Source organism: Telopea speciosissima, chromosome 2 (assembly GCF_018873765.1).
Source record: "Telopea speciosissima isolate NSW1024214 ecotype Mountain lineage chromosome 2, Tspe_v1, whole genome shotgun sequence".
Lineage (NCBI taxonomy): Eukaryota > Viridiplantae > Streptophyta > Magnoliopsida > Proteales > Proteaceae > Telopea > Telopea speciosissima.
The window spans coordinates 69,059,543-69,085,209 of NC_057917.1; the positions used below are offsets into that span (position 1 = coordinate 69,059,543).

The following is a 25,667-nucleotide window of genomic DNA, read 5'->3' on the forward strand; positions in this document are numbered from 1 at the left end:
TTCAGCCTCTGATTGAAACTCACCAGGTGAAGGCCTAAAGTTAGTATCTTCTCCTCCACGGACCTCTACACTAGGTCTCTCTAGTACTGCCTCATCAAACTGTTGTTGCATTCTTTCCCTCTCAGCTTTCTTTATTCTTCCTCCTTTCAAGTGTTGTGCCATTGCCACTTTCACTTGGGTAGGAACATTTGGGCATGAGGCAACATCCTTGCCTGTACCAGACAAATGTTGTTTTAACCTGGTGGCTCCTCCAGATAGCAACTTTCCACAATAATTGCATTGGGACTTCTTTTTGTCTGCGGACATCGGGACTCAATGTTGCCATGCTATATCAGACATTGTGTACAAAATGTCTTATACTTTACACTATTACATAAAATAGCATGTATTAATAACCATGGTTTACTTAAAGTAAGGTATTCAAGACTTAAAGTATGCTATTCATAACTGTTAAACATAATGTCAAGCTACTAGAACTATGAAATAACTCTCTCTTATTTATCCCCTAACCCTAGTATTTATTTCTTAATTAAAAATAATATTTAGAATTTTTATTAAAAATATTTATACCTTAAAGTATAAGAAAAATATAATGTAATGATGTATTTGACACCATTTGAAGTTGAACATTATATACATATTTTGTACATAATTTTTCATAAACAACAAGTATTTTTCCTTAATATATATATATATATTTTTAATTTTTCTAATATTTTTATTAAATCTGAAAAATAAAAATAATTTTTTTAATGGGTGAAAATAAAAAACTGATCCATGGGGCTATAGAGCATCCCAAGTTGTTCAACATATATGAAACTCATTTTCAAACAATCACTATTCATCCTATTTTTTTCAAATAAATCATTTATTTTTCCAGAAATTATAATAAAAAATTTAATAACTGAAAAATAAATCCGCCCCAAGTGATAGATTGGCCAAAGATGTCTAATATATATCAAAACCACATGAATCTATCGAGGATTACACAAATTTTGTTGAAAAAAATAGATTTGGGGAAAACTAGAAAATACCTTTGAAAATTCTTGAAATAGGTGATGATTCTTGGACTGTTGGAGTTGAATCTTCAATTTAGCACTTGAATCTCACTTGAAACCATGCAATCCACCCAAGATTTGAAGGAAAGAGGAAGAAAATGGAGCAAAAGGCTGTTTTCCCTTTCTTTAGAGCTATGGACAGAACTCAGCGAGATTTTCGAGTTCTGTCCATGTAGCTTAGTTTATAAAATGGGTGAAATGGGAAGAAAAAATGGGTCAAAACCCATATCCATACCCGATACCGAGATCTCGGCGAGAAATTGCATTTTTATAACATAAAAAATCAGGAAAAAAAAAAAATAAAAAATCAAAATTGGTCTAAGATGCATGGGTCGAGACAATAACGAGATCTTGGCGAGATCTCGCCAAGAAAATGTAATTTTATAATGCGTATGGCATCTTGACTCGAGTTTTTGAAAAACCGAGAAACTCGGATCTCGTGAGTTCTCGAACTATGGTTAAAACAAGCATGATTATATTCATGAAGATGGAGGACTGATAAGTAAAGTTGTAGAAAACAAGGGAAAATGGGTATGGATGTGTGACTTAAAAGAAGTGCGTATTTATATGCTTGTGTCTTAAAATAGATCAAATTGAACTAGAGGTTGTTTTTTTGCTTAATACAATCATTACCTTTCCCCTCAACAAAAAGAAATCTGAAAATACTAACCTCAATAAGAGTATGAGAAAATTAGGACATGAGAGCTTTAGTTGGAGATTGCTAAAACCCCAAATAGAGTTTTTTGTTTTTTTTTTGCATGGGAGAGTTGGCCGGCTAAACCATACGCGATTTCTCCAATTGTTTAATGTGTTTTAAGTGGTGGAATATTTTGGAAGGGGATCAAAAGTCAGAATCTCATTCAATTAATCACTAGATGACCAAGTTTAACTACTTTCTCCCATGTCTGGGCCTGCTAGAGTGACTGAAATATGGCATAAGAATAGAAGCTTGACAGCTAGGCTAGGATGTGTTTTTTACTAAAAGAGAGCCACAAACATTGATGCAACTTGTGATATTTTGTGAAATGCTAATGTAAATTTCTTGGTACTTTGTTGGGGACTTTCAGATTTCCTTGGTTCTGTAGGATTAAAGGATGGAATAAAATCATAAACATGAGATGCCTGAATGAGAGATAATCAAAGAACTGCTGGAAATAATACGTTATATAAGACGAAAGGGAAGAATTTGGGTCCTGGATAGTAGGGTTAGGGATGGGGTTTGGGGCCGTTGGAATCTGAATCGCCACGTAAGTGGGGAGACCTGCACACCACAAGCTAAGAATTGAGCAAGAGAAGGTCGGAGCTGGCTCTGAGGTGGACTCTCCGATGTTAAAGTTAGTAATCCAAGCAACAACAGTATGAGCTGGGAAATTCAGAGAGCAATGAGCTTAAGGGAGTAATTGTGTGAATCATGACCCCCCTTTTACCTTATGCCCCACTTTCCTATTTATAGGATTGTGGTGGAGAGTTACTTTTTTCTTTGAGGTGGTGGAGAGTTTGAGTCTTAGTGAGTCATAACAACTATAGACCTATCTTCCACTTTGACTTGGTCCCATGCCATGTGTTGGTCACTCATTGGTGGACCATTTTTATGCATATTAGATGCCCCTACTCCTTAGGGTCTTAATAGATCCGAGGGAGTAAGAACTAAGAAGTCGTATTCATCTGTTTTATTCTCTCGGCTATGGCAGCTTGTCCACGGGTTTGTGTTACCACGGTTGGTGCTGCTCGGCCGCTGGTGGCCTTATGTCAGCTGGTGCGGTTTGGCTGCAATTTGTTTTACCTTAGCTTTGGCAACTTGATCGCATGTTTGTTTTAGCCGAGATGCTGGGGTGACGACCTTGATTTGTGCAGCACAACTTATTGAGGTAGCTCATCTTAGGTATCGCCGAGCTGTTGAGGGAGCTCAACTTGGAGGCCAAGCTGCCGACCTCAACTTAAATGCCGAGTTGCCAAGCTCAACTTTGATGCCAAGCTGACGAGCTCAACTTGGATGCTGAATTCAACCTAGAGGCCAAGCTCAACTTTGATATCGCTGAGCCGTTGGAGACTTGGAGGAGCTCAACTTTGATATTGCCAAGCTGTTGAGCTCAACTAAGAGGCTGAGTTGAGTTCAAGTTGAGTTCGGCAGCTCAGCCTCGAAGTTGAGCTCGACAATATCAAAGTTAAGCTCAGCTCCTTTAATAGCTCGGTGATATTTAAGCTGAGCTACCTCAAAACACGACATCTTATATTGTGCTTCACAAATAAAGGTTGTAACCCTGGCATATCGGCTAAAGCAAACCTGCGGTCAAGTTGCCAAAGTCGAGGTAAAACAAACTGTAGCCAAACTACACCAGTTGATATAAGGCCACCAGCGGCCGAGCAACACCAACTGTGGTAACACAAACCCTTGGACAAGTTGCCATAACTGAGAAAATAAAACAGATGAATACGACTTCTTACTCCCTTGGATCTATTCAGACCTAAAGGAGTAGGGGCATCTGATATGCATAAATTTGGTCCACTAATGGGTGACCAACAATCCAACACATGGCAGAGAACCAAGTCAAAGTGGAAGATAGGGCTATAGCTACTGTGACCTACTAAGACTCAAACTCTCCACCGCCTCAAAGAAAAAGGTAACTCTCCACCACAATCCTATAAATAGGAAATGTGGGCACAACGTAAAAGGGGGGTCACGATTCACATAATTACTCCCTAAGCTCATTGCTCTCTCAATTTCCCAGCTCATACTACTGTTACTCGGATTACTGACTTTAGCATCGGAGAGTCCACCTTGGAGCCAGCTCTGACCCTCTCTCTTGCCCAACTCTTAGCTTGTGGTGTGCAGGTCTCTCCCTTACGTGGCAATTCAGATTTTAGCAGCAACTGGGTTCAATAAGGATAAGGTTTAGGGTTAGGTTTTAGACAGTAGAATTAAGCTTTAATATAGGAGCAATTTGGTATCCTAACTGCAGAGAATGGGTTCAGGTTGAAGGGTTTAGAGATTGATTCAGATTAGAGAAGTTTCAGACTCTGTTACTTAGACATTTTTACCCCACAGAATAACCATGTTGACTTGACATGACACAGTTATGGGTATGGCCGTATGGGATTATGTGATGCAATCTGGGGTTCAAAAACTCTGGTTCGGATTGCTTATAGGCCCACCCATGGAAATAATAGCCAAAAGTTGAAAGACAATGGCAATTCTGTAATTATTTCGGAGTTTACAAAGGAATCGGCAGTTTTGGTAAATAAACAAAATCTTAAAGGGGTTGCTTGGCAAATCAATATCGGTAGGGATACAAACTATTGACCAGGTGTAGGGCTGTAGGCTAGCCATTAACACAAATAAAGTGTAGGGACAAAATTAGGAATAAGTGGGAGGGTTATTTTGGAAAGAGGGGGGATATGGTGACAATTAACATACCAACACTAAGGTCATCTACTTCCTTCGAACGAAAACCAGCAGCAGAGACCAGAATCACTTGGAAGGAGAGAATCGAAGAACTCTCTCGTTTGGGCAGCAATCGACCTGAAACTTTTCATGGAGGTAGACAGCTTAAGGATGCGTTGATTCCAACTGAGAAACACTCCAAGCAGGGATCAGAGGATCAAAGAAAATCTCTGCAACTCAGGTCCAGCGGTAAAGAAGAACCTGCCTAGGTTTGGTTTGATTCTCACAATAGGGTTAGATTCAGCAGGTAAGGTGCTGGGGTTTGAGTCGTTTAAGTCCAAGAATCTCCCACCCAGAACCATAGTAAGAAAGGAGAAGAGGTGAAGGAGATCGATGCAAAAAAATGGGCTGCAGGTAACGCTAGCATAGAACTGAAACAAGAAATAAAGAAACAAGGGAAGAAGAATAAAGAAAGGGAAAGAACAGAAAAAGGAAGGAAGGAAGAAAGGAATCGTACCAGAGGAAAGGGGGTGGGGGAGGAAGAAGAAGAAGAGCACCACAGCCAATTGTTGGCCTCAGGCCATGCAGGCTACAACCAAAACAAAAACTCAAATATTCATTCCATTCTCTAGTTGTCTATGATGAGGTTACATGTATTTAAGTAGACAGAAAAGACCATGGGTTTAAAGTATCGGTCCGTATCGTATCGGCCGATAGACCCTATACGTATCGGTATTAGTCGGTACCAATACCATACATACCGATACATATATTTTTCTAGAAAATAGTATGTCTCTATTGGTATCGTACTGTATCGGCCAATACGGCCTGATACAATACAATGGCAAACTGATACTTTAAACCTTGGAAAAGACTCCAACCCAAAGCAGAAAATAGAAACTACCAACAACTAGGAAGCTAACTTAAATGAAGAAACTACCTAAGATAAGCAAATCTCCTACGTGGCTAACACAAAATAAATAAGCCCCTGAATATCCTACTGGACCAAAACCAATTTTGGATCTGGTTCGACTCAGTCTGAGCTACCAAATGGGTTCGTTCCGGTCCAAGCAAGTGTTAATGCATCATTATGTTTGAGATGCACGCAGCAGTCCGGAACTTGAACATATGAACACAGCTTTGAAGAACAGGAAAAAGGTAACCCCCTCAACCCCCCCCAATAAAAAAATAAAAAAATAATCTGTTTCCTTGTTCTTGTACCCATTTTGAATACCTGCCCCCGTTGCCTAAGTTTTGGGCCTCGGTTCGACTAAGTCTGAGCTACCAAATGGGTTCGTTCTGGTCTAAGCAAGTGGTACTGCATCATTATGTTTCAGATGCACGCAGCAGTCCGAAACTTGAACACATGAACACAGTTGTGAAGAAGAGGAAAAAGGTAACCCCCTAACACCCCACCCCCCCAAAAAAAAAAATCTGTTTCCTTGTTCTTGTACCCATTTTTGAATACCTGCCCCCATAGCCTAAGTTTTGGGCCTCAGGTAGATCAGAGTCCTTGATATTACCCAATCCTCCCATACCTGAATCTGTGTAACACAGGTTCCGGATTCAGAAAACTAGATGAACAGCTGGGATCAAGGGGGCTGTAGAGGTTGAGTAGAGAGACGAGCAGACTACCTGGCTCAGGAGTGAAGGGTATTCAATGATAAAGCGTGCTTGTAACGGGGTTTGATTTTTCCGTTGATTTGCTGTGTTTTACTGTGTGATTTTGAGGTGGAGAAACCTGTAGGAATCACTGTTTTGCATGGATGGTTAGCTTTGGGACTTGGGTTTAGGAATCATTCTTCAAAATTTATTTTGTTTAGGTAGTATTGCAATAACTATAAAGGCATAAAACTAATGAGTCATACCATGAAATTATGAGAGAGGGTCAATGAAACCCACTTGAGACAAGAAACTACCATTATGGAGAACCAATTTTGTTTTATGCCAGGAAGATCCAAGACGGAAGCTATTTATCTAATTAGGAGACTTATGGAAAGATATAGAGATTGCAAGAAGGATCTCCATATGGTCTTTATTGACCTAGAAAAAGCTTATGATAGAATCCCTAGAGAGTTAATCTGGCAAGTACTAGAGAAAAGTGTTTCAAGTAAATATGTGGACGTAATTATAGATACGTACGATGAAGCGGTGACAAGTGTAAGAACTGTAGGGGGACAAAGTAGTGAATACCCAATTACAATTGGGTTACATCAAGGATCAACTTTAAGCCCTTAATTGTTTGCGCTTATCATGGATGATTTAATCAATGCCATTCAAGATGAGGTTTCTTGGTGTATGCTTTTTGCTGATGATATTGTTTTGGTGGATGAGACAAAAGCAGGGATTAACGCCAAATTAGAGTATGGAGATCAGCCTTGGAATCAAAAGGTTTTAAAATAAGTAGAACGATATGGTGTGTAACTTTGGTTACACTAGGAGTCTAGGATGGATTATGAGGTGGTGAAACTTGATGAGAGGGAAATTCGACAAAGTGATTATTTTAGACATATTGGTTCAATCATAAACAAAGAAGGTGATATAGAGGATGATGTTTCACAGAGAATTAAAATAGGATGGATAAAGTGGAGAGGTGCGTCCGAAGTGTTGTGTGATCGGCGTATTCCTTTAAAACTTAAAGGAAAATTTTATAGGACAGTCATACGATCGGCTAATGATGTATGGTGTGGAATGTTGGGCAGTTAAGAAGCACCATGTAGATAAACTCAGTGTAGCGGAGATGAGGATGTTGAGATGGATGAGTGGAAAAACTAGGAAGGATAAAGTAAGGAATGATCATATTAGAGCTGGTTTGGGAGTAGCCCCAATACGTGATAATCTATGAGAAAGTCGTTTGAGGTGGCATGGCCATGTTCAACGGAGGCCTTTGGATGGTCTAGTACGGAGGAGTGATTTGTTTCAGATTGAAGGAACTAAAAGAGCCAGGGGCAGACCTAAAATGACCTTAGGAGAAAGTGGTGAGGAAAGACATGCATGGCTTAGGGCTTGTTTCAAATATGACCTCGAATAGAGCTGATTGGAGGGCAAGGATCCATGTAGGCGACCCCATGTAGTTGGGATAAGGCTGAGTTGTTGTTGTAGTACTGGTTCAGTCATCATCCTAGTTGGAGTCTAAGTTGGGGTATTTAGTCTTTGACTTTACACAGGGTTTATGTATGCATAAATCATAATCACTCACAAACATGGGATTGGCCAAATAAACTAAATTAATACAATTCTTCCCCCAATATTATCCAGATGGGGAGGGACCAACCGACAACAAAATGGCCCACTGCCCAGCAACTATAATATTGAACCAAATTGATTATCTCAATTAGTTGAAGGCTTGCCAGAGCCTCCATCCTTAGATTGAACCATAGGGGCCTTTTTTTCAAGCTTTTCTCATTTCTACCTTTTCAATGCAGTCTTCACAGCTCATGCAAATATCACGTAACAACTGACATTGAGCCTACGATAAGGATCCATATTATGAAACCTTGCCATGATAAACTCCTATTGCTCTTGCCTTTTATTTGAAGTTAATGCCAATCATCATATGTTTGGACTTTGAATACAGGCTTCATTGTTCATATTCACATCATGACTATGGCTGGTATTAATCATTTGATAATTAGCACTACTATTTCTTTTCAAAATTGTGCCAAACACTGTATGTTTTAAAATCGTGCTGAATACTGTATGTTCAAACATGGTCATATAATGTTAAGACTATCTCTGGAAACAGCCTCTCTGTGAAAGCAGGGGTAAGGCTGCGTACATTATGACCCTCCCCAGACCCCATAGTGGCGGGAGCCTTGTGCACTGGGTACACCCTTTATATATATATATTGTGTCTTTCCCCCTTGTAACATTTGTGTCTATTTTGGATAACTTAACACATAGTATCTGTTTTTGATCGTCTCATGTCTGAATGTTTGAAACCATAGAAATGTGAGGATGCTTTATGGCATGACACCTATTTGATATTGTCCATGACAACCTTTCCACATCTGTAACTGGTGGTTGTATAATTTCTTGGACATGTTTCATGTCATGAGTTTTCCATTCTAAGATCTGTCGAATTCACAAGTTCTCATCAGTGACCCTTTCTGTAAGCCTAACTGCTCTTAATTTTTCTTTCCAGCACAACCAGTTAAAGTACAAATTGCTACCTCTGTTGTCTGTATAACGTCTACAATACAAACATAGCTAGATAAAAGATGTTTATAATTGAATCTTAGTTTTTAAATTGCATTAAAGAAGTTTATCTGATAATTCCTGCATTTTTTAGCTCTGAGTTGCTCTTAAGATGAAAAGTTGTAGGTACCTGTTTTTTGTTTTCTTCTAATTGGAGTGTCATTGTGTCAGGCTGAATGTTATCACTATCTCTTTGATGCTGCTATTAAACTTTATCAATTGGGCTTGGACTGGTCTACTCCAAGCCATGGTCCAATTCAAAGAGTTTTTGGTGGTCAGAGGAATGTGAATGCGGGGGTACTGAATTTTAATAATGCACTGGAGCTATCTCGCGTAAGTTCTAGAGGTCTTCTCCTTTTAATAAGAAATCTCAGGTTACAGAGTCTCATTGTTATTCTCTTCTGTATTGGTTTTGGGGATTAGATAGCTAACTGGAGCCTGGATATGGACCTTCATTTTCAGTTGGCAAATCTAAGAGTGCTTTTTTGATTGCTCTATCCATTGCCTTTTGTGAGTGGGATTATGTTTTCATTTTAATCTCCTGCTATCTGCAGCGTTGTATTATTCTGGACATTGAGGGGACGACGACTCCTATATCATTTGTTACGGATGTTCTTTTCCCTTATGCCCGTGATAATGTGGGAAAGCATTTATATTCAACATATGACACTGAAGAAACTCAGGATGATATTAAGTTGCTGCGTGCTCAAGTAAGGTTCTCTACTTAATTTGTTCTCATATGTTGCCATTTATATTTATGGTCAATAAAGCAGAGATATCTGTGTTGTGTCCTCTATTTTATCCTCTCTTTTTAATGTTATTATTGTCATTATAATGTTCTACATGTTTGCTCTTTGTGTCCATTTTCGGCCGCTGAATATGCGTGGGAAGTCATATGAATGTCCATGGATTCAGTAGTAGGTATTGATTTGGTTTTATGTAAATTCCATGTCTTGTAGAGTTGTAGTATGAGCATATTTTCATCAGATTTTAAATAAAAATTAGGATACTCTATTAAATGGTTGGGAAATCTACAAAAAGCAGAGTATACCCTCCCCCCCCCCTCCCCACCATAAAAAAAAAAAAGAAAGAAAGAAAAAGAAAATCAAAAGCCTGAACAGTGGTAGGAGGTGATCGGAAGAACAAAAAGATTGATAATGTAATTATACTAAAATAGGGGTAAACTTGCTTTGAAACAATTACATCACTACTCTGCTTGGATTTTGTCAAAGATAGCACATGAAGAATGACTCCGACGCATGAAGGCCCATGACTATGGGGGAATCATGATCTGTTGGGAACTAACATTTCAACATTGAAGTGCTTGGAGGATGAGATTGACTAGTGCTCTTGCTGATGAGCTAGCTAAAGTTGGGTTAAGAGACCCCAGCTGTAGCTAATATGTTGGACTTCATCCCATCAGGATGGCATTGGATGAAATAGGGCAATGAGAGAATCCTTGTATATTGTGTCATATCCAGCAATATAATTCTTTTTTATGTTTCTATCTGTTGATCTTGTTCTTGTGAGTTGTTTTGTTAGTTTCTTCTTGCTTTGCAAGCCAATTTTTTTATTGAATGAGGTTCTTATTCATTACCTTGGGGGGAGGGGGGATTGTCAGCTTCCCTACAGTAAATAGTTGGCTATTTTCTTTGTAAGGAATACTAATCTTATTCCTGAATAGCTTTTCAACTGTTTTCAAGTAATTACACATCAAGGATAGACATTTGTTGAGTAGTTAGTTGACAAGTTGTTTTGTTGATGATGCGATGAGTTTTTTTGTTAAAAAATAACTCTATTTTGTGGGGTTGGGTCAAGTTTATTATGCATTTTTAATATCGGAGTTGTATAATCAAAGGTAGAGGTTGTGGAAAATGGTACTATGTTGTAGCTTTTACTTTCTTAGTTGGGCTCAATATTAGCGTCATTGAGCCCAATAAGAAGTGGTGCTAAGTTGGGCTCAACATTAGCACCATTTATTCACCCAAAAAAAATATTAGCACCATTGAAACTCAAGATAATGGAATTTGAATAGATCTAACATCTTGTATAGGTTGAGGAGGACTTGCACCAAGGTGTTGCTGGTGCTGTGCCCATTCCCACTAATGACACAGGAAAAGATGAGGTGATAACATCCTTGGTTGCCAATGTTGAAGCAATGATTAAGGCTGACCGTAAAATCACTTGCCTGAAGCAGTTGCAGGTAACTGAACTTTAATTCAGAATTGCTGTATGACTGCTTGTAATCTAATTACCCCTTCACTTCCTAATATTTATTCAATGCAGGGTCATATATGGAGAACTGGGTTTCAAAATAACGAACTGAAAGGAGTAGTTTTTGAAGATGTATCAGATGCTCTTCAGAAATGGCATGCTATGGGCATCAAGGTTATCGTTCTTTCTACTGTTTTCTTTAGCTGCTTCAGTAGACATGATATTCATAGCCATGGCATTTATATTTGGATGGAGATACAAGATGCTAGCTTTACTATAGTATATTACTATATTATCTCCTACTCATGCATGAGTAGTTACAGAAGAAGTTACATTAAATATGCTTTCTTGGTAAGTTTTCTTAGTGGCCTCTTTGCGTATAGTACATTAAGAAATGAGAAAACAAATTTTTGTACGTTGGTTGTGCATGTATCTGTAATAGAATTTTTACCCACACATGCACACACTCAAGACCTAAAAGTATGAAGTGTGGGTATTGAGCATTACCCACAAAATAGGGGATTTGTTGATGCAGGTAAGTCACAGAAGCAGGCTTATTTGAGTGGAAATAAGCCTCAGGTTGGGTTACATATTGTTGGGCATCTGGTCCAATGGGTTTTTTTCATTGAATTGGGCCACTGTAATGAGCCTAGAAGGCTCGAATAAGGGCAAGAGTCAGGAATTTCGGATTTACTAGTTAGTTGAGTTGGAGTTAGTGCTAGTGTCCAAGTATGAATCCTATTTGGAGTCCTAGATTGTTAAAAGATTTGGTTGGTTTTTACTTTTTAGTTTATGCTGTGGTTTTAGAGTCCTAGTTGGAAGAGGAGTGTCAAATAGTAGTATGTTTTGGCTTTTCCAAGTAGTTTGAATTCCAAGTCAGTGTAGGAGTATTAGATGGTCATTTTATGAATTCTATATATAGATTTACTGGCCTATGGCCTAATCCACGAAATTATGAATAATATTATTGAAGTTTTTTTTCAAGATTTGGCTATGTGGATTCATGGTATCTTTGGATGGATTTCCAGCAGTGCTAAGGTGGATTCCTGGGTGGAAGAGCGGATTAATAGTGGTTTGGGGCACTGCTGTTTCTGTCAAGTTTCAGACTAGATTTCTTTGTTCATGGCTTCTAGAATTCTGTAGGACCGATCCCCAAGGAGGGGGGTGAATTGGGTATGACGAAAATTTTAACTGTTTTATAAACATTTTCCCAATAAATACTTTGAGTTCAAACATAAGATCAAACTTCCTAGATAAGGCAATAACAAATGTTAAAACTCTTCTCCCATTCAATACAATGTAAGGGATTAAGATAAGAGCAATAGAGACAAAGAGAGACACATACAACCTTGCGTACTACAACCACTCTAATAAGCTCCTCACTCCTTGTGTTTCTACTAACTCAATTGCTTTATTGGGTAGCAATGAAACCCTTACAAGGTAGTTTTATATGACTCACTACACAGCCACTTACTGTTTTTCGGGCTCACAACTAACTCAATAGTTTTTTGGGTTCAGTATCATTCCCGGTGTTTCTCACCAGTTCACACCAAATGTGAGTGTTTTAAGGCTTACTTAACCTTTACTGTTGTAATATAGGTTCAAGGGTATTTTTGTCATAGGGGTATTTTAGTCCTTGTTCCTATGCTGGAATGTTCCTGCTTTCATTATAAATAAAGTGGGGCTGTGATCATAAAGTCACAAGCTATTATTCATATTCTCCACATCGTATCAGAGCAGGGAGGTCTTGTGTTCGACTCCACATTGGGATCCTCACCCTAATGCCTTTCATCATGAAACCCTAGAGCCTCTCTCTCTCTCCTCTTGACTTTGCACAGCCAGCCACCAACCACAATTCCGCCTTTCTCTCTCTCTCTCTCTCTCTCGCGGTCTACCTCTTAGCGCCGCCAGCCCTAACCTGCACCACCACCAGCGTCCGCCGCCTTCCTCCTTCCTCTCGGTCTTCCTGTCAGCACGCCCAACCAATCTCTAATAGTTGTGGTGTTTGAAATCTTCTCCTGGAAAGGGTATTCTCTTCTCTCCTCACAATCAACTTCGACTTGAAGCCTTCACTGATGCTGACTGGGCAGGGTGTCTAGGTGATAGAAGATCTGCATTAGGCTATTGCACTTTTGTTGGTGGTATCTTGGTTACTTGGCGAAGCAAGAAGCAAGCTGTTGTTGCTCGATCCAATGCTGAAGAAGAATTTCGGGCTATGACCCATGAAATATGCGAACTCCTTTAGCTCCAAGGACTCCTTCGAGAAATACATGTTGCTGTTGATCTACCTATGCATCTCTATTGTGACAGTAAATCAGCAGTAAGTATTGCACATAACCCAGTTCAACATGATCGCACCAAGCATGTTGAAATTGATCGTCACTTCATCAAAGAGAAGCTAGAGCAAGGAGTTATTTGTGTTCTTTTTATCTAGTCTACTGAGCAATTAGCTAATATTCTCACTAACGGAATTAGTAGTAAGAGTTTTTCTTTTATAATTAGCAAGTTGGGCATGTTTGATATTTATGCACCAACTTGAGGGGGAGTGTTGTAATATGGGTTCAAGGGTATTTTTGTCCCTGTTCCTATACTGTAATGTTCCTACTTTCATTATAAATAAATTTGGGCCAGACCCTTTGGAAGTTTGTTCTTCTTGTTGCCAATGAACCGGGATCCCTCCCTGGACTTGGAATCGGTGTGATGGCTAGGGGGCGGTCTACTCCCTCTGCCCCATCGAACACCGGGGCCAGGGGCCGCAGAGTGCGCGGGTGTGGGCGTCTGTCTGGCCGTGGGGGTGTGAACCCTCCTTTGGTTTCTTATGCTGCTTGTGAGCTTGAAGGTGTGTCTGATTCTGTTATTGGTGCCTCTGAGTGTGTTTCTGGCCCCTCGTGCGATGCAACTGTTGCCTCAAGGAATTTGGAACCTGTTTTAGATGGTCCTTCAAAGGTGGATGCTACGATTTCCATGGGTAAGGTATCACCTCCTATTAGTGGGGGGATCCCTTGGTCCTCTCTTTTCTCTGCTCCTCAATCTAAGGAAGATGGTCTCAACCTTCGTTTTATTGATCCTCACTTGGAGGATGGTCGACCTGTAGCTCGTTGCTCGACTAAAGCTGTGGAGGAGGAGCTGGAGCACTGGCAGTTCACTTGTGTTGGGCATTTCCTTGGCCATAGGCCTGCATTTTCTTACGTGAAGTCTGCTGTGCATCATCTCTGGAAGCTTGCTGGTAGCATTGAAGTGGTTATGCTTGACACTGGTTTCTTTATTTTTCGTTTTAATCTTGAAGAAGATATGCTGAAGGCCCTAGAAGGGGGGCCTTGGGTCATGCAGCGCAGCCCTCTCATCCTTAGACTTTGGAATCCATATGTGCCTCTCAGAACTGTTGAACTATACTCCATCCCTGTTTGGATCCGGTTGCCAGCCCTCCCATTTCAGTTCTGGTCCTCTGAGTCCCTTAGCGGCATTAGTAGTGTTCTTGGCACTCCGCTTTTCACGGATAGCTGCACTATGTCGTGGGAAAGGCTCTCCTTTGCAAGAGTTTGTGTGGAAATCTCAGCTGTCGTGGACACGCAACACTCCATCAAAGTTTGCTCAGAAAATGGGCCCTCTTTTGAACAAGCTGTAGTTTATGAATGGCGCCCTCAGAGATGTACTCACTGTCAGGTGTTTGGACATGATTTATCGCATTGTGTGAAGATGAAGTCTACGTCTTCTACCCCTGTGGCAAACCAAACCATTCTTCGCCGCAATGAGCACACCTCTTCCGGTCCGTCGAGTTCAGTGCTTGGTCCTGGTTCGACTAATACATTGCCGGAGTCGGAGAAGGAACTCACCCCTCCCATTTTCACGGCGGCCTGTTCTCCAAGTCAGCAGTATAATATGGAGCCCACACTTTCCTTTGCTTTGGATTCTTCCTTGGGCAATATGTCCGTTGGTAAGACTGGAGACAATTATGTGGGAGAGCAGCAGATTTCTGAAAATCTGATTTGTGGTTCTGGCCACACCTTGGAGCCTAGCATGTGCCTTGTTGAGCCAACATCACATCCTATTAATGCCTCTGAGATAGAGAGGGCAGATGATACTATGCACATGGAGGGCACTTCGTCTGTTGTCTTGCCCTCCCCCCCCCCCCTCTTTCTATTGGTCCTATTGTTGGTGTTCCACATCCTATTGCTAGTCCCTTTTCTTGTGAAAACCGGTTTGAGGCCCTAGCTATGGATGGGACTCATGAACAAAATGAGTCACCTAATGTTGTGCACTTTGGAGACATAGAAGTAGATATTCAAATAGTGTTGGAAGTGGAGCCGTTAGAAGATGATGTGGAAGTTGTTTCAACATCTGTAGAAGATAGTGATGTTGTCAGTCCGGTTCGGAGTGACCTTGGCAATGAAGGAGATGTGAGATCTGAGGGTGTTTTTTTGGGCTGTGATTCTCTTATGGAGGGCCGTAGGGTCTGACCATGTCATCGATTCTCTACGGGGAGATCCTAGTGTAGAAGATAATGTTTTTGACAATAATGGTAGGGAAGTCTTTGGGCCTAATGGTATCATTTTGGATCGGGAGAGTCCTTCCTTTGCTTCAAAGAATCAAAGTGGGAGCTGGGTGATTCCTCCAATACTTCCCTATAATCCTAATGGGAAGAAGGTCAACTTTATTTTCAGGTGATTAGTTGTTTGGGTTTGTTTTGTCCTTTTGTTTCTCTTTTGAGTAGTCTCCCTTCAGCTTGATTTGGCTGTAGGTTAGTCCGTTGTTTTGTTGTGGAGTTTTCTCCTTGTTTTTTTTCTTGATCTTTACCCTTTTATTTTTTTGGGGGCAAAGATTCTTTGATTATATTTTTCATTCATCCAAAAAAAAAAGTGGGGTCGTGATCATAAAGTCACAAGCCATTATTCATATTCTCCACATTTACAAACTCCAATAAGAAGATGTTGAGTTTTCAACTCAACCAAACAATGTCTTTAGAAGGTGGATATACAAGATACACGCTCAATACAAAACCCTCTATGTAGGGAGATAAACAACTTAAGCAGAAACATTAAACCTCTCTAAGGTATATAAGATTAAGCTTTTAAAAAATCATTTACCAATTGAAGGCTAATCTTCCTTGAAGCCCACATGGCTTGGTTCTTCTCTTCAAGATCTCTTGCATGATTTGTCCAAGTTAAGCTCATGGGCGTTCTTGAGGTCCTCCAAACTTGACCTTTATTGTCTTTCACAAAATATTACCCAAAGGGTGTTCCAATAAGTGCCCAAAGACTTGTTAAAACTTCCTTAAGCCTCCCCTATTTGTAAGATAAAGATGGAAAAAAAACTGTACCCAAAAGAGGCTCCCAATAGACATAAAACGGTCATATTTATGACTGTTATTGGTCGGACCTCCAACCTGTTCAAATATGACAGTTATGCAACAGTACAGATCGGACCTTTGCTCAGTATTTTGGACATTACTTTTTCTATATAGATCGGATTGACCTGATTCTTTTTTCTAGAAACTAGACTCAGAGAGCTACAACTTTCATGTTGTAGCCAAAGTCCAATTCGATCTGCATGACCATTTAAAATTTCCTTGAAGTCACGGGAGATGTACAGACAAGGTGCAGAGCAGAATTTGCTCAACTGGTCGAAGTTCCGGTTGGACGGGTCAGCTCCAAGTGGCCATTGCATAACGGCTAGAAATATAGCCGTTGATTTGAACAAGTTGGACACCGACATGCTACTATATTGGTCGGTGTCAGTCTGATTACTAAGCACTCAGGTGCCTGCGATCGATTGATCTAGACACACCGGTTGCTGCGCAGGCATTAAGCCTCTCGGTCAGCTCCGTATGGTTTAATTGGATGGGCCGGTACTTATTCTAGTTCCTCTTTGGCATTCTGCATACTCCGACCAGTTGAGCCGATCGGAACGGCACTGCAACTGGTTGCCCTATTTTGGGAAGTATAAGGGGAAAAAGGTCCTGATTTTTGACAAAACATTTTCCAAGTAATTTTCAAGTATTTTCTAGAAGTCAAAATCCCCATTTTATGTTCAATCCTTGCCAGAGGCCGATAACCCAAAACGGTCTAAGAAAGGTATACCAATATAGGTCCAAATGCACCTCTACTGCAAATGCAAAGTCACCCAACTAAGGTTACACCGTTAAGTCATGTGTGGGTACTTTGAAGGCAATGCTCTAAGGGTTTAAAGTCTATGAGAGTCACACTACAAACATGATTAGGATTACAAAATGAATATACAAATACAATTTAAATAATCCTAAGGCAAAGAGATACGTCCATTTGATGAAGATTTCCTCTTGAAGCACTTGACCCACTAAATTCTGAAAATCTCCACACTTGGTCTTAATGATGGAAGTTCTTGATCAATGTCCGGTTTGGCTTCACCATCATCATACCATAAGGCTGGACTTACGCAAGGCTCTTGATCTCCATTGAAGATGTCACTTGCTGCCGCACATAGGAAGGCCAAGCTCGTGATCAAAACTTGACCAACCAAAGAACCAATGGAACGCAAACCATCCTGCACACTATGAAAGTTAAGAGAGAAGTTAGATATACCAATGATGCTAAGCTTTTTCACATTTGAACAAAAGTAAAGAATAATCACCAAAAACACTCATAGACATGCAATGTCTTAACAAATTCTTCATAGATCTGCTTCAAGTTTGATACACAAGTCTCTGGGTGTTAGTTCTCTTTATCTCTGATCTAGATTGCTGAAGTCCGATATCTTATACTCAAGTTCTATTCCTGCTACTCTGTTCTCCTATTACCACTATGAGTTGTCTGTGCTGCTGTGCAGGCGAGATTAGACATATTTTTCTGAGATATTTTGTGATGATATTCTAGTGTCTGAAATCTATACCTGACCAGGAGACCAGATCAATCTGATTCAAGTTATAGATATTCTCCTTGGAACTGTTTATTCTACTCTGTTTTGGTGATCCTGTTCTGCATATCCAGTTCTAGTTTGGCACTGGTAATTGCGTTACTAGTTCTACGAAACTGTGATGTCAGTGTACAGCACGGTTTCTTAGGATTGGATTCCGTGTATCAGCAAATCCGGATTTCAGTCGTCTACAAGTGACAACTATCCAACCAATGTTTTCTGTACTGTCGAAAGATCGGGCAGCATCACATCTCCAATACCGAGTTTTAAATCCTTGATGTTCCGCACTATGAGCTTGGAAAAGTCTGATTTATTGGACATGTCTATGTGTATATTTGTAGCTTATTCCTTATATTTTTCTTTTTGCTTCTGTGAAGGATTAACTCTTTAACTACGGTAATTTGTTTGGAGGTGCAACCTATTACTTTACCAAACACTTTGGCTTACTTAGGTCAGTCCTGTGCATTTGTGGATGTAAATGTTCCCAAGTATATATTAAAAAAATGCTATCTCAAACCAAGACAGGGCTACGAGTAATCCAGTCTTCCTGCATGGAAGTCTTTGTCTCGATCTTGGCCCTTGATAAGCAGCTTACCTTGCCAATAAAAGTGATCTGTGGAAAGAGAAAATTGAGGATATATTGGATAATGACTCTGCTAATATGTGCCGGTATGAGAGAAATTCTAGTATGTCACCAAAAACCAGAAAATTCTATGCAAACCGTCCTCACTTCAAAGTTCAAACACAAGGTCAGTAATCCTGTTACACCATTTGGGCAGGGTGGCAAAAATTTATCACACTTCTAGTAGTGACCAATTGATATGGGATAATTCATGAAAGAGAGAACACAGATGTAATGGCAGATAACCAAGGTTTTAAGTATCCTTTCGTATCTGCAAAGACTAACCGATACATATCGTATCTTTAAGGTACCGATACAATTCCTCCAAAAAAATTGGTATTAATACATGTAAGAAACCTGTTGTATATATAATCAATTGAATGCATTTGTCTTGTCGTACTTTATTCTCCTTTTTATACATGATACATTTTACATAGTACTTGTTTATAGTGTTTTATGCTTCAAAATATTATTTTGCATATATCCTAAGCATTTCCATATATTTCTTGACCATTTCCATATGTATCTAACGTATCTTGCGTCTCCCCGATACGATATGATACGTCTCTTAAAATCACCCTTCTGATACAAAACCTGATAATGCCCATACTTTAACCTTGCAGATAACCCAATTGTTTGGGCTGGAAACTTTATGATACTAACTGTAATCAGTGGAGAACTATGAAAGAGTTGAAAACTTGAAAATAGATCAGTGTATTGAAGTTCCTTAAAGCAAATTCAGTAATACGATTAAACAAGCTTTCCGCAGACAAATTGCAGAATTATGAAACTGAAACAGCTAAAGGATCTTGGAGAACACTGAGACTGATCAACTGAATCGACATATCCGGATGTGGGTGCATTCTTCAGGCATGAAATGTAGCAAGTAATTGATCAGAAGGGATTAGAAAGAGAAAATAACAGCAATTAAGGTAATAACCAACCTAGCCATGCCCTAGGGTAAGCCTTTCCCTCAATCAACTCAACTTAATTAATTAAAATCATTAACTCTTTATCCAACATCCAGACCTTCATGAATATATTAGGATAAGACTCTTGACTGGTATAGAACACACTTACTATGACCCTGACTAAGTTGACTCTTGCTCACTTGCTCACACTTTGGCTTGACAATTTAGATAAAAGAAGTTACGATTAACACCTAATAGATGTGTAAAAATTTAACCTAATACTGAGATTTATAAATCAATACACCTTAAACCCATGAAAATTTATTTCTTGTGGTAAACAAAAACCATGAAAAATGGAAGCCCAAAGCCCATTATAGAAGCCTCTTATGAGAATGAACATAAACTCCTTGCGCCCTCTTAGGATTCCATTAGCTTGTTGACTTTGCATCAATGAAGAGACGATACATTGTCTTTTTTATGGCATTAGAGATTGCTATGATGTCTGATTTTACTTTCTTGGATTCTTTAATGTTCATTGGAAGAGTCCATCAGAGTTGGAGAATATTGTACAGCCTGGCCTAATATTCCATTAGGGGAAAGAGGAATAATATTATGGAATTTGGTCCCATTTATAGTGTGTTGGGAGATATATTCATATTCAGAACATTCATATATTGAGGGTTTGACACATTTGCCCAATTGGTATTCCATCCATTTGCATGTTCAGTGAGGTTCATGGATACTGCATCCCTTGTAACCATTTGTTTCATGCTCAAGAATTGTTGGAAATTGGTTTATTAAATATAGTTTCAAAATACCTTGTTTGGTTTTCGAAATTTTGGCTGTGTTTTCCCTCCCACAAGCTTTTGAGGTTTTGGAGCTGCTTTAGCGAAAGGCACTTTTGTGTGGGAACTTTAGTCCCACATTGGAAGTGGATGAGAATGTCAAGTGGTTAATATGTAGGAATGAGAATCTAAGGGTAGGGTTCCTTGAAGAGAGCTATCTCTCCTCCCTCATGTCCGGGGTTGGTCTGGGGTGCTTTTCACACACGCACGCCGAGCCTGGCTGGGGCTTTATTATAATAACTATTATTTTACTCCGAACAGGATTAGTTTCCGGGTCCATTTTTACCGGTGTCAGATATAGTTTTTCCAATATCGGTGGCATGATATCTGACGTCGTTTGGGTTTTTACCCAACATCGTTTTCGTCGAACGCCAAACATAATATATTTTATGTCGGGGTCCATCAGGGAATACACTGGCGCCATTTGCTCTCTGTCCAGCATTAAGGAGGGTCTGGCCAGCGACGGATATGTGTCGTCCGACGCGGTTAAATGTCAAAGCTCATCAGAACCCCTACCGACTTGTCTTACTCTCTGTCCGGTGCTCGGGCTGCTCCAGCCGGCTTTATGGGAGGGGCATCTGACGGCGGTTGGCTTTACGCCGGTGCTGGCAACTTCCCATTTGGATCCATCCAGTACTCATTGAGTGCCGGTAACGGCTAGGTTTCCTCTCCTATATATATAGAGGTCGTCCCTGGCGTTCAAGAATACATTCTGAAGTGATATTTTTTTTTTCACTTAAAACTCTCTCTATTTGTTTCAGTTTCTTTCATACAACTGCACACTTGTTTTTTCAGTTCAACTCTCCTTTTCTGTTTCTTCTTTGTGAGTTTGAGCACAACCTTGTAGAACTTGAAGGGGTTTGCAGTAAGAGAGTGCACTGTTACTGCCAGTAGCCATTAGGCTGTTGTATCTTGGAGGTCAATTCGCATACACCAGGCTGCACCAATTGGGGGTGTCTATGGTCTTAAGGAAAGTGCCCATTGCTACGCCTCTTTGTCATCCTGATTTGATTTGTTCTAATTTTCCTGAAGGAGACACTTTCCTACGGACATAAGTTTACATCTCTCTCTCAATAATCTTTATGTCCATTTTCTACAACAAGAATCTATAGGAAGAGCTTGAACTTCCAAATTTTAGACAAGAAGTTGTCATCTATGACTATATTTGTATTCTAAACAAAGAGAAGATTCTGAGAATACTAGGCCAATGTCACTAGAATACGTAGATTGCAGATACAGTGCATGAGAAGTATATGAAGGGAAAAACAACTCCTTTGCATGGTGTGATACTACTACTTTCTTTTCGAAAGTACGAGTAACACTTACCTATTATTAGAGGTTTAATTGCTAGTCCTTTACCATTTTCCTTTTCTTTTGTTTTCTGTAGTACCTACTGTTTTTCTTTAGACATGTAATTTTTACAGGGGCCATTAGATTATTACCTTTTACTGAATCATTTTGTCTGTTCATAATGTATTTACTGTTTACGTTTTGAAGCCATATGCAATATGTTTTTGTTTTATGTATATAGACAAATCCATCTGCAGGGCTAATTGTCACCAGTATCTCTTCATTCAGGTGTATATATATTCTAGTGGAAGCAGGGAGGCTCAACGGCTTCTCTTTGGCAATTCAAATTATGGAGACTTGAGAAAATTTTTGTGTGGATTCTTTGACACCACAGTAGGGTATGGTTTCCTTGTGGTCATCTTTCTGTTTTTATGTGTTCCATTTTTTTGTGGGACCTACTTGCAGCATCTCTGGACTTCTTAAGCTAAGTTTTTTTTTGGGTGCAGAAACAAAAAAGAAACACGAAGTTACTTTGAGATCTCACAGTCGCTTGGAGTAGATGAACCATCAGATATCTTATTTGTAACAGATGTCTTTCAGGAAGCCGTGGCTGCAAAAGGAGCAGGTAATTTTTACTAATGAGGTTCTGAGATTTTTCACCAATTCTCATTTAGAGATCTGATATGTTACATCTACACTAGGTACTATCCACTGTTTGATGTTTTACATGTTCTTGCATCTGGTACATATATATGTATGTATATATTTATATACACCCACAAGCATACACAACACTTTCGGTTTCCACCTGAGCCGATTAATATAAGTATCAAATGGGCAGGTCTAGTGGCTAGAAAAAACGCCATTTTATTATAACAGTATTGAGGGTCTTTTTAGTTTGGGTGGGTGGATTTGGGGAGGGAGTGGTTTGTCACTTTGCCTAGTCTGTTGGGGGCTAAGTTTGGCAGTAATTTTTTTGTCATTATTGGTTGTGTTTCCCTTTGCTTTTGATGTAAATTACACAATTAAAATGAAGAGAGAAAAAGAAAGGTTTCAGCCTTTGTTCTGGTTAAGCACTAATTAGGATTACATACAAATGCATTTTTTTTTCAGGTTTGGAAGTGATAATTTCTGTCCGGCCAGGAAATGGACCACTCCCAGAGAATCACGGGTTTCAGACTGTTCAATCGTTTGTGGAAATCTGAGTTCTTCAGTTATGTATTTTACTGAATAAACAAAGAAAGTGAATAAATTGCCATATGATCATGTCAAGATGTAGAAGCTGAGTTATAGAGACTTGACCACTTGTGTTCACACTAGTCTTGCCCGTGGGCTGTGGGGAGCGTGTGAAAAGGTCAAGAAAGCCAATCAAGCTGTGGTATGGCCGTATTGGGGGGGGGGGGGGGGTTTGTGAACATTCTCACTTGGCCCATGCCATGAATTTCTATAAAGACTTTAAAAGTAGGAGCTTCAGTGCCGGCAAAGAATCCATAGTCAGAGCTGCTATGGGACCCGTGTGTGGAAAATTGCATATACTAGTTTCCAATGATATCTATCCATCCACATAGCTAATTTCCTGAGGAAAAGAAGGGGAAAAAAAATTAAAGGATCTAAATCAATGGCTTTAAGCCTTCACCTTGTGGGTCATAGCCATCAAATGGTGTAAGAGGTGGGAAGTAAGGGGTCCCACTATTATGTTCATTGATTGATGGATCTCCTTTCTTTAAGAGGTGAAGGAAGGGGATTGGGGGCTGCTGTGCTTTAATCACTACTTACTAAGAGGGGAGGATGTTGATCATAGTGATGGAGATATTGATGAGATACTGAATGATGGATTTAACAGTAGCTAACCACAGCACATGAAAGTTTCCATTTATGACATTATAGTCAAACATTGCCGGATGTCTACACTACAAAACAGAAGAGATCAGAGCCAACCCCCCTTCCCCATCTTTCCCCCCTCCTCCCCCACCATCACCACCACCACTACCATCACCCACAGTTTTTGTTCTTATTTAACCTTTCTCTTTCTATAGGCTTTCATCTTCTTGGGCTTTACTGTTTCACTTTATTTTCTTTCCATCATGACAGACTAAAAACCTGAGTCCAACTCTCCACTTTGATTTCTCTTGTCCCCATTGATTGTGAGTTTGTAGGTCTCGTTTGAGTAAATAAAGGTAACAACTTCTAACTCTAGAAAGAAAAACCAAACACGTCCAAGTTCTTGCACCCAATTTTAATTCTTGAATGAATTAAAAGACCTGAGATGGGTCATTTGGTCAGTCACTTTATAATATAGTTCCTGGTTTTCGTCATCTTTTTTACCTACTATTATTGGCTAAATCCTGGAGTGCACAAACTCAACTTGATATGCCCTTTATTTCTATAGAAATCTAACAACAAATTGAACTTACCGGATTGATTTATTTTCTTGGCACTATCTATCAATTCCATTACCAACACAACGACCACAGACCACATAAGAGAAACAGGATACATCATATCAAGTTCCCCCCCACTCGTCTGTACTCTTCGTAGCATCTCTTACCCACATGGTGCAATGAATTAGATGGTTTTGACTATTCAATACTTAGACCAGAGGCATCTTTGACAAGATAGAGACATCCTGGACAAGAACCATCACCCATCTGGTGTGAATCTTTCTAGTTTATACCTCCAAATTCCCAGTTCTTGCATGAGAAATTAGCAAATCAATTTAGTGGATGTCTCTAAGTCTCTTACATGGTTTGAGGTATAAAAAAAATGCCATTTTTTAGGTAAACTAGGGGCAAAACTGTCCATTGCGGGCCAATTCTTATTGGTATCGTATTGATTTCCAAAGTGACCAACCCCGATCCGAAAAACCAGTCTCTTATGACCACAGTTTTAGGAATCGGTATTGGTGTCGAACACAGGATCGGTCTTGGCCGATATTGATCCGATGTGAAGCGTCCCATATCTGTCTAGATTGGATGGACTTTCCCGTCCTTCATTTAAATTTTTTTGAAACATTTTTACCTTTTGCCCATACCAATCCACTGATACTGGAGCGGCCAGGTATCAGGATTGCAGACTTTGCCGATACTAATCCGGATCGGGCAATTCCACCGATCCCTAAAACCACGCTTATGACTACCCAAATGGGTTTTTCCTTCGGTACCTTTTGTCCATATCGATCCATCGATACAAGATCGACCAGGAATCAGGATTGTAGACTGCCAATACTGATACAGACTAGGGGATTCCACTGATCTGCTACTGAGCCCTAAAACCATGCTTATGACTACCCAAATGGGTCTTTTTCTTCGGTACCTTTTGACCATACCGATCCACCAATATAGGACCGGCCAGGAAACCAAATTGTAGACTGTCGATATCGATCTGGATTGGGCGATTCCACCGATCTGCTACCAATCCTTAAAACTATGCTTATGACTAACCAAATGTGTGTTTCCTTCCCACACACTACCTTCCTTCCCCTTCCCCTCTCCCTCCCTCCCTCCCCCCCCCCATTTTTTTTTTTTGGGGAGGGGGTTGTTTGTGAGTGGGGAAGTTAGAGGATGGAAAGTAAATCCAAACAACCCTTATTTTGATGGATACCTGAATCTGAGGGGTACAGTTGAACCTCACAAGTCACAAACAGTAAAAGTGCAGAACGCCAGAATGCCTGCCTGGACTGGGGCCTTCAGCAGTTTGGCTTATTTCCTCATCATTCATCATCGGTACAGAAGGGTCAAGATTCCTTACACTTCCATCCAATTCCCTCTCAACAGCTGGCATCAAAACCAGCCTTTCCCAGTGATACAATACAATAGATTTCCCTATACTTGTAATGGAAGTCTTCACCTTCTACTTCTTTAAAAACCTTTCAAACTCTCTCTCTCTCCCCCAGTCCCCTTAAAGTTTTAAATGCTAAAATAATGTCAAAATTGAGTTGGATCACAGTCACATTCATTGTACATTATTTGTACATGAGAGAGAGAGCGAAGACAGAGAGACGGGCAGTCACCTTCTTCTTCTTCTCTCTCTCTCTCTCTCAAGTCCCACCAAACAGTAACTAAATAAGAAATTTTTCTTTCTATCTTCTCTACTGGAAATCTGAAACCCCACCACTTCAAAGCAGAGTAGACTCCAAAATGCAACTAGAAAGAGGAATAATCCTCTCCCAATGAAGCATCATTCATGAAATTAAAAGAAGAAGAAGAAGAAGAGGGAGAAATGAAAGACAACCACAGAAAAGAAAACCCATATTGAGATTTC

At 39.9% G+C, this 25,667-nt stretch overlaps 1 protein-coding gene across 3 annotated transcripts in view; it reads left to right on the top strand.

Moving 5' to 3' along the window:
* Positions 1-22,658, top strand: part of LOC122652271 (probable bifunctional methylthioribulose-1-phosphate dehydratase/enolase-phosphatase E1 1) — a 38,388-nt gene extending 15,730 nt beyond the window's left edge. The window contains exons 6-12 of one of the 3 annotated variants that reach the window (XM_043845967.1): positions 8,809-8,970; positions 9,192-9,347; positions 10,691-10,840; positions 10,924-11,025; positions 21,696-21,805; positions 21,914-22,032; positions 22,521-22,658. In XM_043845967.1, coding sequence (XP_043701902.1) covers positions 8,809-8,970; positions 9,192-9,347; positions 10,691-10,840; positions 10,924-11,025; positions 21,696-21,805; positions 21,914-22,032; positions 22,521-22,612 — 891 coding nt within the window. In that variant the 3' untranslated portion in view covers positions 22,613-22,658. Of the gene's footprint in view, positions 1-8,808; positions 8,971-9,182; positions 9,348-10,690; positions 10,841-10,923; positions 11,026-21,695; positions 21,806-21,913; positions 22,033-22,520 lie in introns of all 3 variants that reach the window. The other 2 variants (XM_043845966.1, XM_043845968.1) reach the window with 2 other exon arrangements.
* The last annotated feature ends 3,009 nt before the right edge of the window (positions 22,659-25,667 follow it).